The sequence below is a fragment of the Lontra canadensis genome, unplaced genomic scaffold, assembly GCF_010015895.1.
Source record: "Lontra canadensis isolate GAN:19392208 unplaced genomic scaffold, GSC_riverotter_1.0 scaffold41, whole genome shotgun sequence".
Classification (NCBI taxonomy): Eukaryota; Metazoa; Chordata; class Mammalia; order Carnivora; family Mustelidae; genus Lontra; species Lontra canadensis.
The window spans coordinates 14570302-14586612 of NW_022631035.1; the positions used below are offsets into that span (position 1 = coordinate 14570302).

A 16311-nucleotide genomic window follows, 5' to 3' on the forward strand; every position below is an offset into this window, starting at 1 on the left:
AATGAGACAGTTAGTACTACACAATGATTTAACTTGTTTAACAAGACTTACAAAGCTGTCTATCCCGCAGCCTTCCTGGGGTGGGGTGTCTACCTACCCTGCCCAGAGCTGTGGAACACATGCTGTGGACTGACCAATCCAAGTTTGGAAGTTGACACTGATTTAGAAGGTTCACAAACCTGGAAAGGGCTACTGCTCACTCTGGTTCCCTTCTCACCATCCCACAACTGAACAATGGGGAAGAAAATTACTGAAGGACAGTCATTAAACTAATGTTCCATCTTGAAATATAAGAATCACAATCAGAACCCTTAGAAAGAGGTAAAGGTTAGATGTTGCTAGAGGCCATCAGAAGATCCCACACTACTTCTTGACTTAGAAGCATAAACATTTAATTTTGGAAAAAAAAAAAATCAAGCTGAATAAAGCTCATATTTGTTTTTGATGTCATGGCTGATGAACAGTTCCATCTTCAACATGGGGGAAAGCTATGTGAATTTTTCTATTACCAATTGGTCATACAGGTAGAAAAGGAGCAAGTCACATGACATTCCCTGCTCACTGTCAGGAATGGCCATTTCAGTGAAGGCAACCTCTAGCTTGTCCCCAATACAGACTTTGTGGGGTGAAAATAAAAGATAGAAATACTGCATAGGAACTCACTTGGTCATCTTCCTCTTCAATGTCATCTCGAATACCCCTGGAAAAACAAGCGGAGAAACAAACTTCCCTGCAAATGTTCCACATACCCAGCTCCATACTTATAGCAAGTTAGTGTTGAATTCCATACAGCACAGGAACTCTCAACACTAACAATAACAAAGCAGCAATAAGCACACTGTACACGATCCATTCAGCATGTATGTGTGCCTTCACCCTGAAAGCTGCACTTTGCACTCTTCTGAATGGGATGATATGGTACCCTAGAAACATCAATTACTAATGAGGATATAAAGAGTAAAAACCTTTGAAGATAGATACCCAAAGATCCTAGCCTTGAAAACCCCGTAAGACAAACACAGCGCAGTTGTGAAAGGCATTTTTAAAAGAAACTGCATTTTGTTAAAAAAAAAAAATTAAAAAAAGAAAAAGAAAAGGCCAAAACCCTCTATTTGGTATACACTAAAAAGACTGTCACAATTTTCTTACTGTCCCCCAGAGTTTCTAGCTCTGGAGTAACTGGATTCAGCCAAAATCCTTGCGGACAGAGAAGAACTACCTCAACTCTTTTTTAAGTTTGATACTAAAACTCCCAAGCAGTTCTTATGGAGGAGGGGGTGTCACCACTTGCAGCATCTCTCAGCTGCTACAGAGAGTATGGCTGTGTAGTTCCCACAACCATCTGTTTCTAACAGACTTTCCACCTAACCTAGAGCACTTGCTGTTCTCAAGGCAAGCAACGTCACCAGCGTAGGGCAGCTGGAAGAGGATGTAACACACAGTAAGCACCAAAGTGAGGGCTGAACCTCCATGTGGCACAGGAACCCTGGCGAGGGCCTGAGGCACTGACTGCAAGCAGAGGGTAAGTGCAACCATGCCCACCTGTGCCTGGTAAGAAGAAGCCTTAAGAGGAGTGTATTCAGCAAGGGGAAAGAGAAGAATTCGCTTTCCCAGAAAATAAGATATTTCAAGTTCTGATTTGTTGCTAAAGCATATCACTCCGTAAATAAACCAGTCTGCATTATTTATTGATAACATACTTTTTACGATATAATCACCTTACTCATAATTAATTCTGCAGGCATTAACTGACTTTGTATTAATTATGGGACAAAACTCAGAACAATAAGCCCAAACTTTAGTAATTACACTCTTTCAACTCCCACTGTAACTCACTCTTGCGTCTACTAAAAAATTACAATGAAACACTAAATATTATTCTACCAAAAACAATGTTTTTAATTACTGCAAATGCAAAGATTTTGTCATCTCTATTATAAGATACAGGGGTAATTTCAAGGCAAGACATTCGTGTATTTTAATTTTTCTCTACAAACTTTGGGGAAATAAGCTTTGTAATACTTTAGCATTTTTCATGTAACCTTTGTGAGGGAGAAGAAAACAACTTACTTTACGTTTTTTCTTTCCTTGTCCTTTTCTTCAAGCCTCTTCATGTCTCTAGCCGCCTGATCCTAGTGAAAAAAAAGGCCATATGGAATTGTTTCCACTAAACACATGAGAAGGGGAATTTTTTTTAAGTTATTTTATTTTTTATAATGTATTATTTGTTTCAGGGGTACAGTTCTGTGATTCATCCGTCTTACACAATTCACAGTGCTCACCATAGCACACATCCTCCCCAAAGTCCATCACCCAGCCACCCCACCCAGCCCCTCCACTCTAGTAACCCTCAGTTTGTTTCCTAAGAGTCTCTCTTATGGTTTGTCTCCCTCTCTGGTTTCCTCTTGTTTCATTTTTTCCTCTCCTCCCCTATGATTCTCTGCCTTGTTTCTCAAATTCCACCTATCAGTGAGAGTATATGATAACTGTCTTTTCTCTGATTGACTTATTTCGCTTACCCTCTAGTTTTATCCAGGTCATTGCAAATGGCAAGATTTCATTTTTTATGGCTGCATAATATTCCCTTGTATATCTACACCACATCTTCTTTATTCATTCATCTGTTGATGGACATCTAGGCTCTTTCCATACTTTGGCTATTATGGACATTGCTGCTATAAACATTGGGGTGCACGTGCCCCTTCGGATCACTACATTTGTATCTTTGGCTAAATATCCAGTAGTGCAATTGCTGGGTCGTAGAGTAACTCTATTTTCAACTTTCTGAGGAAACTCCATACTGTTTTCCAGAGTGCCGCACCAGCTTGCATTTCCACCAACAGTGTAGGAGGGTTCCAAAGGGGAATTTCTTTATAAAGGATTTTTAGATTTGAACAAGTGCCATCACACTTTTAGCTATGTATTTCGACAGTTACATCTTGATATAATCAAACTGTATTCTGACACTTACTTTTCCAAAGAGAAATACCTAAATGTTCTAAAAATGTGGCTATATATGGATTCCATAATTTTTAGCTACAATATTTACCAAATATGGAAGAATCAGGAAAAAATGCTTAACTAGTCACTTAAAAAATATTATGGCTATAAAAGGCCTTAAATTCTGGCAAACTAGCCTTTCTCAATGTGTAGCTTAAGACCATTAATATCAAACTATTAATGGGGCTAGTAAAATAATGGCAAATTTTTGGATCTGACTTTGGAAAGACTGTTCTCAACCCGGGGTGAATTTGTCCCTAGTGAACATCTGGCAATGTCTGGAGATGTTTCTGGTTGCTTCGGGACCGGGGGGGTGAGAGGGACCAGGGGGTTGTTACCAGTATCTAGTGTGTAAAGGCTACACATGCTGCTAAACATCCTACAGTGCACAGGACAGCCCCCAAAACAAACTATCCCCAGATGTTGACAGTCCGAGGTTGAAAAACACTTCTCTAAATCTACCAAATCAGAATTCTTGGGGGTGGAGTTAAATGCATGTATTTTCCATTTTCCAAAGGTAATTGTTATACACAGCAAATTAATAATCACTGATCTCTTTGTTTTACACATGTGAAACTCAAGGTCAGAAGAATTAAGTAATTTTTCCAAGGTAAAACACATCCTGCACTATCATTTCTTGTTATAAAGCAACATGAGTTTTTCTAATTTGATTTAAAAAAATGTCACTAACTGTAACCTGGCATGGTCAGGTGTTCTAACTAATTAAATGTTCCTGATAAAGAGGACTTACTCAAGACTACATATAAAGTGAAGATGGCATAAGCAATGTAACATAAGGAATGGGTCACAAACATTTATAGAACCTATTTTTTTAAATCTACATAAATCCTCTTTTGAAACACTGGTTTAAAATAAGTCTTCATCTTGACTTCAAACACTAGAGAAGTTTATATTTTCTAGTAAAGAATATACCTGAGATCAAGGATTAATGCAATATTGTGGCAACAACACTCTCTCCAAGATCAGACAATATCCAATCTGTCTGTCCAAAAATCAGCAAAACCCCTCTGGATATGATATCCAAAACCACCCTGAAGAATAATATTGTATCAAAAAGATTTATTCTCCTACAGTTTCAACCACTTGAAATGCGAAGCAGGAAAATCTGGGCTATTCTTGGATACTCCCACTCAAAAAGGGTTACACCAAGTTCCATTACAAAAAATTAAATCTGAATTTAAACCAGGGATTTAAACTAGGGATTGCAAGATAAAATGAAAAACAGCCCTTTGGGAAATGTCTGTATCCCAAGAGGGGTAAAAGTCCATATAAGACACCTCAAACACGACAAAACACTACCACCTTTACTTGCAGAGAGAACCATTTAACATACTGAACCAAATCACTACCATGTTGCAAAGCACATGAAAGTTCTGAATAGTTCTGGTGTTATCCCAAAAATACAGTGCTACAAAAACTTAGATATGGAATGACACAGCAGAAAGAATATGGGATTTGCACTTGAATTCTGGCTTTGCTACCTATAAAGTGCATACTCTTTAAGAAGCAGGTAATCTGAGTTAGTCTAAATCCAAGATGGGAAACAGCAACGGGTACCAATCTGGCAACGAAGGAAGTAAACCAGGATAAGAAAAGTTATTTTCTTTTGATACAGAGGTGCTTTGCTTGCACTTTAGTAAGCAGGAATAGTCTAAAGAAGCATGCTGCAGCTTTTCCTGTATCACACGGACACCTAAGCCCAGAAAAATATTTCTCCACCCTAAGAAAACTAAACACAAGTGTGAAGATAAATGGTTGTAAATGGTAGCTTCAATGTCGAGACGACAAAAGGAACTGACAGACCTAGGGTGAACAAGAAAAAGCAAGCCCTACCTATCTAAAGCAGTCAGCCATTAGCGCACAAAACTGCTTTTGTCTTGCAAGAATAAGAATGCAGGCTTAGTCTTGCCAGAGTGTCCACTTTTCAAGAGTCTGAACTTTTAGATAAAATCTTCTAATCTTCAAAATTTTGGCCCACATGTTTAAAAAGCATCTAGGCCAAAGAAAAACATCTACATTGTTTTCCTTCTTTCCCTCCTTTCTTAGAGATGAGATGTGGCTCAAGATTTTAGCTTACAAGTACCTGAGGAATCTGGAAGGACTCTTTTTCATAAACAATGAAGTGACAGTTTTTTTGAGCAAAAGGAATAACGTGACAAACAACATGCTTTAGTCTAATTACTCTGTTTCTGTACACCACACAAGTGGGAAAACAGAGAACCGAAGGTGGGAGAAAATTTACACCCAGACAAGAGTTAATCAAAGTGTAAAGCAGGCTGACTATAGTGGAAACAGAAAGGAAGAGGTGCAAAAGAGACTATAAAGATTGAGAGAACTTGGGGCGCCTGGGTGGCTCAGTGGGTTAAGCCGCTGCCTTCGGCTCAGGTCATGATCTCAGAGTCCTGGGATCGAGCCCCGCATCGGGCTCTCTGCTCAGCAGGGAGCCTGCTTCCTCCTCTCTCTCTGCCTGCCTCTCTGCCTGCTTGTGATCTCTCTCGGTCAAATAAATAAATAAAATCTTAAAAAAAAAAAAAAAAGATTGAGAGAACTTGCCATATAAGGGGAAAAGTACCAGGACATACTAGAAAGAGCTAGGTTCTCAGGACTATTAAGCCAGAAATACCCAGGTCCCAGCTCTGCCACACAGTTACCAATGTGATTTAAGGCAAGGGATTTGAATTATCACAGGGCTCAGTTTTCTTGTTATTTTTTTTTTAATTGTATTCCCATATATTTTTTTCTGCCAATTCCCCACTGTTATTCTGATGATTAAATGAAGTTAAGTTATGAACACGTTTGATCTTCTAGCATTAAGAATATAAAGGACAAAAAACCTGGTTGAGGAAGAAAAGATGCCAGGGGTACCCCACCCATGTAAAAATGGTCATGATTTAGAAAAGCAGAGCTGATACAATAGAGGCTGTGAGACTGAAGACTTGAATTAGTTACACAGAATTCAAGTGGACAAGGTCAGCAGGGAATGTAGAGAGTGAAAATAGCAAATCAATATATAGAACTATAGGAATCAATGTATTTGAGAAATTAGCAGGGGGTCATAAAAGTAACATAATAGTAAGATGAATATGTAATGAATTTTTTATTGGTACAATGATATGGTAGTTACGTTTTTTAAGCGTTATCTTACTAATGGATGACATGAGATGCCTGGGATTTACTTTAAAACAATTTAAAAGAGGGAAGAGGGGTTGGATAACACAAGATTGGCCAGAAGTTGTTAATTGATAAAGCAGGGTGAAGGATACAAGGGAGTTCATTTTATTATTCTACTTTTGTATGTATCTGAAATTTTTCATAATAAAAGGTTAAAAAAAAATACAAACGTCAAAAAGATAGGAAAAAAAGGACAAAATGCAAAATCACAAAAGCCTAGTGAGAAGAGTTTTAAGAGCAAAGTGGTTACAAGTTTCATTTCTACAGGGAGGTCAGGATGCTGATAATGTTGGTAATAAGAACAAATATTAAAAGTACAGAACACAGAATTCATAATTTTAGCAAGTTTTTAGAAGTTTAATTGCCTTTCTGAACTTTTTAGAAGTTTAACTGCCTTTAAGGCTAGACTGAAGGAGGTAATGTTCATTCCATCTAAGAATAGACAAAGAAATATTAAAACATACACATGCAAATCTTGAACTACCCTCGTCCAAGGGTCACTATTCAAACTTCAAGGCACCAATCATCTCTGAAAATACCACAAGGCATGTGGACATATGTTTAAGCAGCTACAGAGTCTGAGGGGCGCCTGGGTGGCTCAGTCGTCAAGTGTCTGTCTTCAGCTCAGGTCAAGATCCCAGGGTCCTGGGACTGAGCCCTGTGCTGGGCTCCCCGCTTGGCGGTGAGCCTGCTTCTCCCTCTACCTCCGCCTGCTGCTTCCCCTACTTGTGCTTTCCGATAAATAAATTTAAAAATTAAAAAAAAAGAAAAGAAAAAAGAAACTATAGAGTGTAAAAGCAAAATTCTCCCAAGAGAGGGCAAAAACCAAATTCTGAATGACTGAAACACTAGGTTAATTTGATCTGCTCTAACTCCTGCAGCTTAACAAACAGCCTAGAGACTTGCCTCCACTTCAGCCATGAACGCCTCCAAGGGATCGTCATCGCTGTCAGAATCTGCTGGCTTGGAATGGAACTGCTGGCGGGTAGGCGAGTTTTCAGCAGGAATGTAAGGTAAATCAACATTGCTAGAGTCTTCTTCCTCATCTTCAAAATATCTGGAAATTTAAAAATACATATATCTGAAAATTAAGAGGCATGACTGGTAAAGTGAATGTTTAATTTGGGGTCGGTGAATTCTTTAACAGAAATTATTATGCTGTATCTATGTTACTAATAAGAGATCTGAACTATACATGTTAGAGACCGCCAGGCTTTGACAAATAAACTATTGTTTAATACACGCAAAATTCTAATATTGAAGAAAAAAAAACCAAACAAGCAGTCACAGCAGATTCTCTCATTTCAACAATGTATATTCAAATCACATTTCCAGTTCTGTTAAAAGGGATGAGTTTTCAGTAAAAACTTCATATTTATTTCACTGCTGAATAGATAGAGCAAATACTAAAGAAAGTATGCTATGGAAAAAAACCACCTTTGTATATATGTATAAATATTAAAAACCTAGTTTTTTCTTTATGATCCTTTTTTTAAAAAATTTTATTTATTTGACAGACAGAAATCACAAGTAGGCAGAGAAACAGGCAGAGAGAGAGAGAAGGGGAAGTAAGCTCCCTGCTGAGCAGAGTGTCCAATGTGGGGCTTGATCCCAGGGCCCTGGGATCATGACCCAAGCTGAAGGCAGAGGCTTTAACCCACTGAGACACCCAGGCGCCCCTTTCTTTATAATCCTTAAAAAAATTTCAGCAATATATTCATAAGGCTAGGGACTTTTCTTCAGAAGTTGTGGAGGACTACTTTCTGAGGACTGACAGAAAACTTCAAGGATTAAGAATAAATACTCAATCCAGGGGTGCTTGGGTAGCTCAGTCTTTAAGCATCTGTATTCAGCTCGGGTTGTGTTCCCAGGGTCCTTGGATTGAGCCCCACATTGGGCTCCCTGCTCAGCGGGAAGCCTGCTTCTCCCTCTCCAACTCTCCCTGCTTGTGTTCCCTCTCTTGCTGTCTCTCTCTCTCTGTGTCAAATAAATGAATAAAATCTTTAAGAGAATAATTATAATAATAAATGCTCAATCCAAAATCATTCCCCACACTTCTTAAATATTCAGAAAAGACAACTTCATAGCTCTTTATAAACTAAAAATAAAAACACTATTTAGACCTTATCTCAAAATTAAATATTAACAACCAAATATTAACTAAAAAACAAACACAGCTTGAAATTTTAAAGCATTTCAGGTCTTCACGGGAATTATTTTAAAAGCTCTAACAACTGGGGTACTTGGGTGGCTCAGTGGGTTAAAGCCTCTGCCTTCGGCTCAGGTCATGATCCCAGGGTCCTAGGATGGAGCCCCGCATCGGGCTCTCCGCTCAGCGGGGAGCCTGCTTCTCCCTCTCCCTCTGCCTGCCTCTCTGCCTATTTGTGATGTCTGTCAAATAAATAAATAAAATCTTAAAAAAAAAAAAAAATAAAAGCTCTAACAACTATCATCTGCTACACATACATACATACTCATTTATATAAGTTTCATTTAGCAAAAGAAAAAGTATCCCTGAACTGCTAAACTGCTCTCTAGAATAATGATCCTTGACTTTGCTAAACCTTAAACATCTACTTCTGCATTTTAATCCCTGCAACATACAAGCCTTTAAAAATGCCACTGTGTGTCCCATCTTGAGCTCTTAATTAAAAACAAAAAACAAACAAACAAAAAACCCCACAAACAAACAAAAAAAACAACTCAACTTTTCACAACTGGGCTGGAAATAATAGCAGTCAGAGATTTCTTCACACACAGCAAAGAAATTATCATCTATAAGAATTAGAGCTCAGGGGCGCCTGGATGGCTCAGTAGGTTAAGCCTCTGCCTTCAGCTCAGGTCCTGGGATCGAGCACCCCATCGGGCCCTCTGCTCAGCGGGGAGCCTGCTTCCCCCTCTCTCTCTGCCTGCTGCTCTGCCTACTTGTGATCTCTCTCTCTGTCAAATAAATAAATAAAATCTTTAAAAAAAAAAAAGAAAAGAAAAGGAATTAGAGCTCAAACCCTCAAACCTTATCTTTGTATAACCACCACCCTATCAGATACTGAAGTTAAAAAAGGTAATTGGTAAGTTTGTTTCCTGAGAACTCTGGGAAATAACCCGAGTAGATTTTTTTTCCCCACTAGAAGATGTCACAACATAATCGTTTTAAGACCTGGCTATTGACAAACTGCGTCTCCTCCAGTTGAGAGAACTGCCTGTGTCACAAAACAACTTACATGGGGTCAGTAAAAGACTTCAGCAAAGGCCATCAAAACCTCGTACTATTTAAAATTCTTCAGTCGGGGGCGCCTGGGTGGCTCAGTGGGTTAAAGCCTCTGCCTTCTGCTCAGGTCATGATCCCAGAGTCCTGGGATCGAACCCCACATCGGGCTCTCTGCTCAGCAGGGAGCCTGCTTCCTCTCTCTCTCTGCCTGCCTCTCTGCCTTCTTGTGATCTCTGTCTGTCAAATAAATAAATAAAATCTTTAAAAATAAAATAAAATAAAATAAAACTCTTCAGTCATATTTAGGTTTCAATAGCCTCAAATCTTTTTTTGGAATAGGGAAAGAAGTAAGCACACAAGCATTATGTTCCTTACAAATGAATAAACTCAACAATTTAACTTATTAGGAATAATACAATTCAGTGAGATAAGCAATTAAAGAAGTCATATTATTATTCAGGAAACAAATGGTTTTTTTACCTCAATTTCTGTTGATAGAATGAATATCTCAAAGCCTACCCTTGGCTAAACTACCAGAATTACCACTTACGCATTTTCTTCATCAAAGTTGGCCCGTTTAGATCCAATTTTGTAGAAAGAAGGGAGCTGTGGTGGAGCTGACTTTCCAAATCCAGAAGAAGAGCTGGTTGCCCCAAAGGCACTGTGGGACTGCTGTGGGAGTTTGGGTTCCTCCTTCTTTCCAGCACTAATAGCAAAACCTCCAAAGCCAAATCCCCTTTTGGTTCCAGGGCCACCTTTATTCCAGTTCATGGTGTCAATGGCTGATCTATAAGGAAAAAAATACACTAATAATAAATTTAACTTTACAAATAGCCCACCGATTTTTTATGTCTCTTCCAACTTCTGCCTACAATTCATTTTAAACTTTTGCCTCTCAAAACTATTTAATTTGGGGGGGCACCTGGGTGGCTCAGGTGTTTTGAGTGTCCGTCTCTTAGTTTGATGATCTCAGGGTCCTGGGATTGAGTCCCACGTCGGGCTCTGTACTCAGTGCAGAGCCTGCTTGAAGACTGTCTCTCCCTCCTCCTCTGCCCTCCCCACACTTGCACGCACTCTCTCTCTAAAATAATAAATCCTAAAAAAACACTCATAAATGAAGAACTACTTAACTTTGTACTTCAGCTATGTGATATGCCAACCCCAAAAGAACAGTCAAATTTTCTTTTTTTTTTTTAAAGATTTTATTTATTTATTTGTCAGAGACAGAGGGAGAGAGAGTGAGCAAGCACAGGCAGACAGAGAGGCAGGCAGAGGCAGAGGGAGAAGCAGGCTCCCCGCCGAGCAAGGAGCCCGATGTGGGACTCGATCCCAGGATGCTGGGATCATGACCTGAGCCGAAGGCAGCCGCTTAACCAACTGAGCCACCCAGGCGTCCCAAGAACAGTCAAATTTTCTAAAAACACTAAAGAATTATTCATTTTTTAGGATCACAATCTAAACAGGAGTGTATTTAACATCATCCCCTTCAAAAGGATTTGACCGTGAATTTAACATCTTTAAGCTACCAAAAATACTCACAAGACAACAAATATTTTGAGGATCTGATATGTGCTAGGCTTCTGTCAGGCAACTAAAGATACGAAGATGAAAAGACTTAATCTCTTAATATTTATTCCCAAGAAGTTTATATTATAGTCTACCAGGAAAATAGATGACCAAACCCCCTCCCTCAAATAAAAACCTACAACTACAATATAATGTAGTGTTTGCTGTCACAAAGACTGAGGTGCTATCAGCAGAACTGTCCCAAAATGAAAGATTATCCTTTGGTAATGACACCAGAAGAATGAAAGAATCAAAATCTGAAAGATCAGTTATTTGTAGAAAGTATCTATGCACCTGCCTCTGAAGGGTACTCACAAACTGTGTGTTTATTGGAAAATGCCCACTAGAATACTAGCCAGGAAGAAAAAATGATTCACTGATATGTTGCCTAAAGTACTCAGACTATGGTTAAAAAGTGCAAAGAAATTTCCTGAGCATTGATCAAATCATTTTAAAAACAATGCTGTATTATCTTACTAGTCTTGGCCCAAAAAAACCCTTTTTAATGACACAAGCTACCTAAGTTTAATAGAAAAGCAGAAAGACCAAAGAGCAAAAACCAACAAAATTTAAAACTACTTGAAATTTCCTCTCCTAGATATTTAATTTTGGTATCTGTTATTTCTTCTAGACACTAGGTGTATACACAAATTTAAAAACAAAACTGAAACCATACTATATGTATTGTTTTAGTTACCAATTTGTTCACCTAATGATACACTATGAACATCTTTTTTTTTTTTAAAGATTGTATTTATTTATTTGACAGACAGAGATCACAAGTAGACAGAGGGGCAGGCAGAGAGAGAGAGGAGGAAGCAGGCTCCCTGTGGAGCAGAGAGCTGGATGTGGGACTCGATCCCAGAACCCTGAGATCATGACCTGAGCCGAAGGCAGAGGCTTAACCCACTGAGTCACCCAGGCGCCCTATGAACATCTTTAAATGTCAACAAATACATTTCTCCACCACTATTTTTATTTTTTAAAGGGTTTTTTTTTTCCCAAAGATTTTATTTTTTTATTTGACAGAGAAAGAGAGAGAGACAGACAGACTGGGAGGGGCAGAGGGAGAAGCAGACTCCCCGCCAAGCAGGGAGACTGATGCGGGGCTCGATTCCAGGACCCCGGGACCACGACCTGAGCCGAAAGCAGACGCCCAACCGAATGAGCCACCCAGGCGCCCCTAAAACGTTTTTTAAAAAATATTTTTGAGAGCCAGAAAGAGCACGAGTGGGGAGGTGGGCAGAGGGAGAGAGAATCTCAAGCAGACTCCATACTGAATGCGGAGCCCTACACAGGGCTTGCTCTCAGGACCCTGCGATCATGACCTGAGCCAAACTCCAAAGTCGGACACTCAACTGACTGAGATGCCCAGGCGCCCCCCTCCACTACAGTTTTATAATGTTGTGAAACATATCACATAAATGAATCTTTGCACATACCCGTAGTTACTTCTTTAGGATCAGTTTTCTTTTTATTTTTTTAAAAGATTTTATTTAAAAATATATAAAGATTCTATGTATATGAGAGCAAGTGAGAGACAAGAGTGTGTGAGGGCACAAGTAGGGCAGAGAGGCAGAGAGAGAGAGGGAGAAGGAGGCTCCTGGCTCAGCAGGGAGCCCAAGGTAGGGCTTGATAGAATCAATATGCAAAATGTAATTGCTTAACCGAAGGGACTATGCAGTCTAAGTTTTAAAATCTTAACTACTATTTCCATTTATGGAGAAGTGCCCTATACACACTAAATAAAAGGGCATAAAACAAGGTGGGTGGCATGATTCAATGTCATTCAATATAAAAGTATGGTTAGACACACAGAGCTGGAGGGCTGTTTATCAGAATGTTAATAGCAGTTCTTTCATTTTTACTTTCTTCCTTGTATTAAGGTTTACCATTAAAAAGAATATGTTTATAATGGATTCTGAAGCCAATGGGGAAAAGAGTTCCCAAAGCTGCTTTTTACACTACAACATTGTTGAAAAAACCGTGAACATGCTCTACTTTTCTGGTTCTGTGCCCCTCCCCATATATACCTTACAGGTTTTGTTTGAACTGTTATCATATAGCATTTAATTTAGTCTACTTAATACTAAAACTCATTTATGCTGAGTCAATCTCCGCCCTTAGTTACAGGTAGGGAATGTCTTTGGAGGTGGGGGAAGATGTCCTTAATCATTTTGGACCTTCCATAAAAGTTACACGTGGCTAAAGTAAGTACTTAGTAAGTACTAGTTTGCTTGAATTTAAGACCATCTCCTGCTTTCTTCAAGAATCCCTTAAAGAGAATCAACATGATTCTAATGAGGTAAGATCTAGTAAGAACATTTACAAGCAAGAAAACTCTAGCATCTGGTAGTATTGCTTAACCAATGTGTGAACCTGACTGTATAACAGCTGCTCCTAAACAACAAAAATGATGAATCTGAATTTTAACATTTTTCCTAGTGTATATGAAGTATCATGAGGGGCTAATAAATAAGCCATAGAAATCAGAAGGTAGACAAAGAACAATGGAAAAACACCCTTTAAGTTTAGGCAGATTTTAAGAATCACATGAACAATCTCCTAGCAGGAGAACTCAGTGGTTTGCTGAAAGCTTGCTGAGGACTGTCAGAGGTATTAGGAGCTGGGCATTTATATACTGAAAAATACAGTCCCATTCTGAAGGGGTTCAAGGTGTGGTTTAAAACAGCTAAAAAACCAACACAATTTGCTGTGGCAGAGGTATTGCACAGAATGTCTTCATTGGTGGCCCAGGAAAGGGGTATCCAACCCAGGATGAACTGGGAAGAAGACAGTTTTTCTGGAGATGACACAGTTCTCAGTTTTAAAATCTGAAGAGGCACTGGACCAGGACAGAAGTGTGAAAGGAGGGCATTTTTGACTGAAGATAAGTATCACCACAGAGAACTAGAAATAGCACCATGCAGCTAGAGTTCAGCAGGACATCTAGGAAAGTTCTAGAACACATGTTCAGAAAGACAGGCAGGGCCCAGATAAACAGGTTAGAACATGAGATGGAAGAGCCAAGGAAAGATGCCACAGTGGGTCTATAAGTGCAGAGAAGGGTCTGTGATGGAGCCGCAGATTTCATATAACGCACCTGCATCTGAGGTTTCTGGGGTAGATAAGCCAGCAGAGAGAGGGCATAGTGAGAAAAGGAACAAGACAAATGTTAGAGTAGGTAATCCTTAGGAATGGGCAGGGAAAGAGAAGCTCACACGGCCACCTGAGAAGGAGAGGAGGGAGGGAGAACAGTGGGGAATAGTGGCACAGAAGGTGCGAGAAGTTTTATAGGCAGAAAGAACTGTCCGATGTTAAAAACTAAAGAGATGCTGGAAGAGCAGAACTTAAACGGCTTCTGTTGGATATGCACCCAGGAAGTCATCAGGGCAAGAGTTTCAAAGGAATAGTAGGGGCAGGGTTGAGTAGTGACTGGTAAGTGGTAGACAGTAAGACTAGGTCATGAGCAGTAAAGATTACTTTCTAAGCTTTATACCAATGATAGGACCCAAAGAGTGAGATGCTGACTAGGATTTTGTTTGTTAAGAAAGAAGCCGGGCACCTGGGTGGTTCAGTCAGTCTGGTTAAGCATCTGCCTTTGGCTCAGTTCATGATCCCAGGGTCCTGGGATCAAGTCCCGCATTGGGCTCCCTCCTTAGCAGGGGAGTCTGCTTCTCCCTCTCCCTCTGCCATCCCCTCCCCCCCAAATTGTGCTCTCTGGCTCGCTCTCTGTCAAATAAATAAATAAAATCTTTAGGGGCGCCGGGCTGGCTCAGTGGGTTAAAGCCTCTGCCTTCAGCTTGGGTCATGATCCTAGGATCGAGCCCTGAATCAGGCTCTCTGCTCAGCAGGGGGCGGTTTCCTCCTCTCTGCCTGCCTGCTTGTGATCTGTCAAATAAGTAAATAAAATCTTTAAACAAACAAACAAATAAATAAATAAAATCTTTAAAAAAATAAAAAAGGAAAGAAAGAAGGAAACATAAGCATGTTTATATGCTAAAGAGGAAAAGCCAACAGAGATACAAAAACTGAAGATGTAGGATGAAAGGTAAATCCTAAGACAGAGGTCCTGAGGAGGAGACTGAAGAAAATTAGATAATGGATAGGAGAAAAGGATGGGCACAGACATAAATTAGACCTAATTAAAATCAGAGGCCTCAAATTACAAAAGCACCAAATCACATACTTGGTGTTAAAAATTCAGTTTCTGCTACAAATAGGCAGGTAGTGTGATTTTAGGCAGGTAAGAGTCAATGGCTTTCAGAGGGAACAAGATCCAAAATACACAATACCTTTTTCTTTACTCTACTGAGAAATGGGTCGACCAAAAGATCGAACACTTCAGAACCCTCGAGCCTTCACTAGTTGATCTAGAACACACTGCCCATTTTCCCTAATTTACTGCCTCTAGCCAGGCCAAACAACTGCACTTTCTATAATGCCACACTGACTAGAATGCTAGCTCCATGAGGGCAGGGCCTTTGTGTGTTCGGTCCAGCCCTGAATCCTTTGAGCCTAATGTGTGTGTAGGACTCAAACATTTTTTGTTGGATGAATAAATATCATGCATTCAGGCTTTTCAAAATTCACCCCAGTATTTGTGAAAGCCATCATCTTCCATTATTATAAACCTTGCCATCCAGCCTTCCTGATGAAATCTAAGCCTATCATCCTCAACGCACCATTAATTCTTTACTCTTGACAGTAATCCTTCCTATTGGACTATGTACGCTATACTATATATGTGCATGGCTACAGACCCTTGACCATCACAGAGGTTTGGGGGATTATAACTGATATAACAAGCAAAAGAGAGCCAACCTAATCTTTATGATTGTATGTTTAGAAGATTTTTATTCATTTATTTGTCAGTGAGAGAGAGAGTACACACAAGCAGGCAGAGTGGCAGGCAGAGGCAACAAGAGAAGCAGGCTCCTTGCTGAGCAAGGAGCCCGATGCGGGACTCGATCCCAGGACCCTGAGATCATGACCTGAGCCAAAGGCAGCAGCTTAACCAACTGAGCCACCCAGGCGTCCCTATGGTTGTATGTTTAAAAAAAAAATAAAATAAATAATAATAATAATAAGGATGACCCCCCCTCTTTAGGCTATTTAAGTTAATTTGCATTCTCTAAGCAATCATTGTTTGGAGAAGAGACATCCAGTAAACAGTTTATCAAAAAATAAATATAGTGAGCATATTAAAAAATTAGCTATATTACTGCTATTTGTGGGTCTTCTCAAAGCTCCCTTTATTTGGTCTTAGCACATGTGCGTGCTTCTAAGCCTTCTCTTAGATAATAATAATATGCCTGCTACACCCTTCCTACCAAGCTGGCAAA

The 16311-nt window shown here is 39.6% G+C and overlaps 1 protein-coding gene across 4 annotated transcripts in view; it reads right to left on the reverse strand.

The window, feature by feature from the left end:
- DDX42 (DEAD-box helicase 42) overlaps positions 1-16311 on the reverse strand; it is a 42217-nt gene that overhangs the window by 19604 nt on the left and 6302 nt on the right. For 3 of the 4 annotated variants that reach the window (XR_004384184.1, XM_032870857.1, XM_032870856.1), the window contains exons 2-5: positions 9951-10187; positions 7099-7249; positions 2071-2132; positions 664-700 (exon numbers count right to left, since the gene is read on the reverse strand). Coding sequence is in view for 2 of the 4 variants with exons in the window: in XM_032870857.1 (XP_032726748.1) it covers positions 664-700; positions 2071-2132; positions 7099-7249; positions 9951-10171 (471 nt within the window). In the remaining 2 variants the exon portion in view is untranslated. Of the gene's footprint in view, positions 1-663; positions 701-2070; positions 2133-7098; positions 7250-9950; positions 10188-16311 lie in introns of those variants that run through there. The other variant, XM_032870859.1, reaches the window with a different exon arrangement.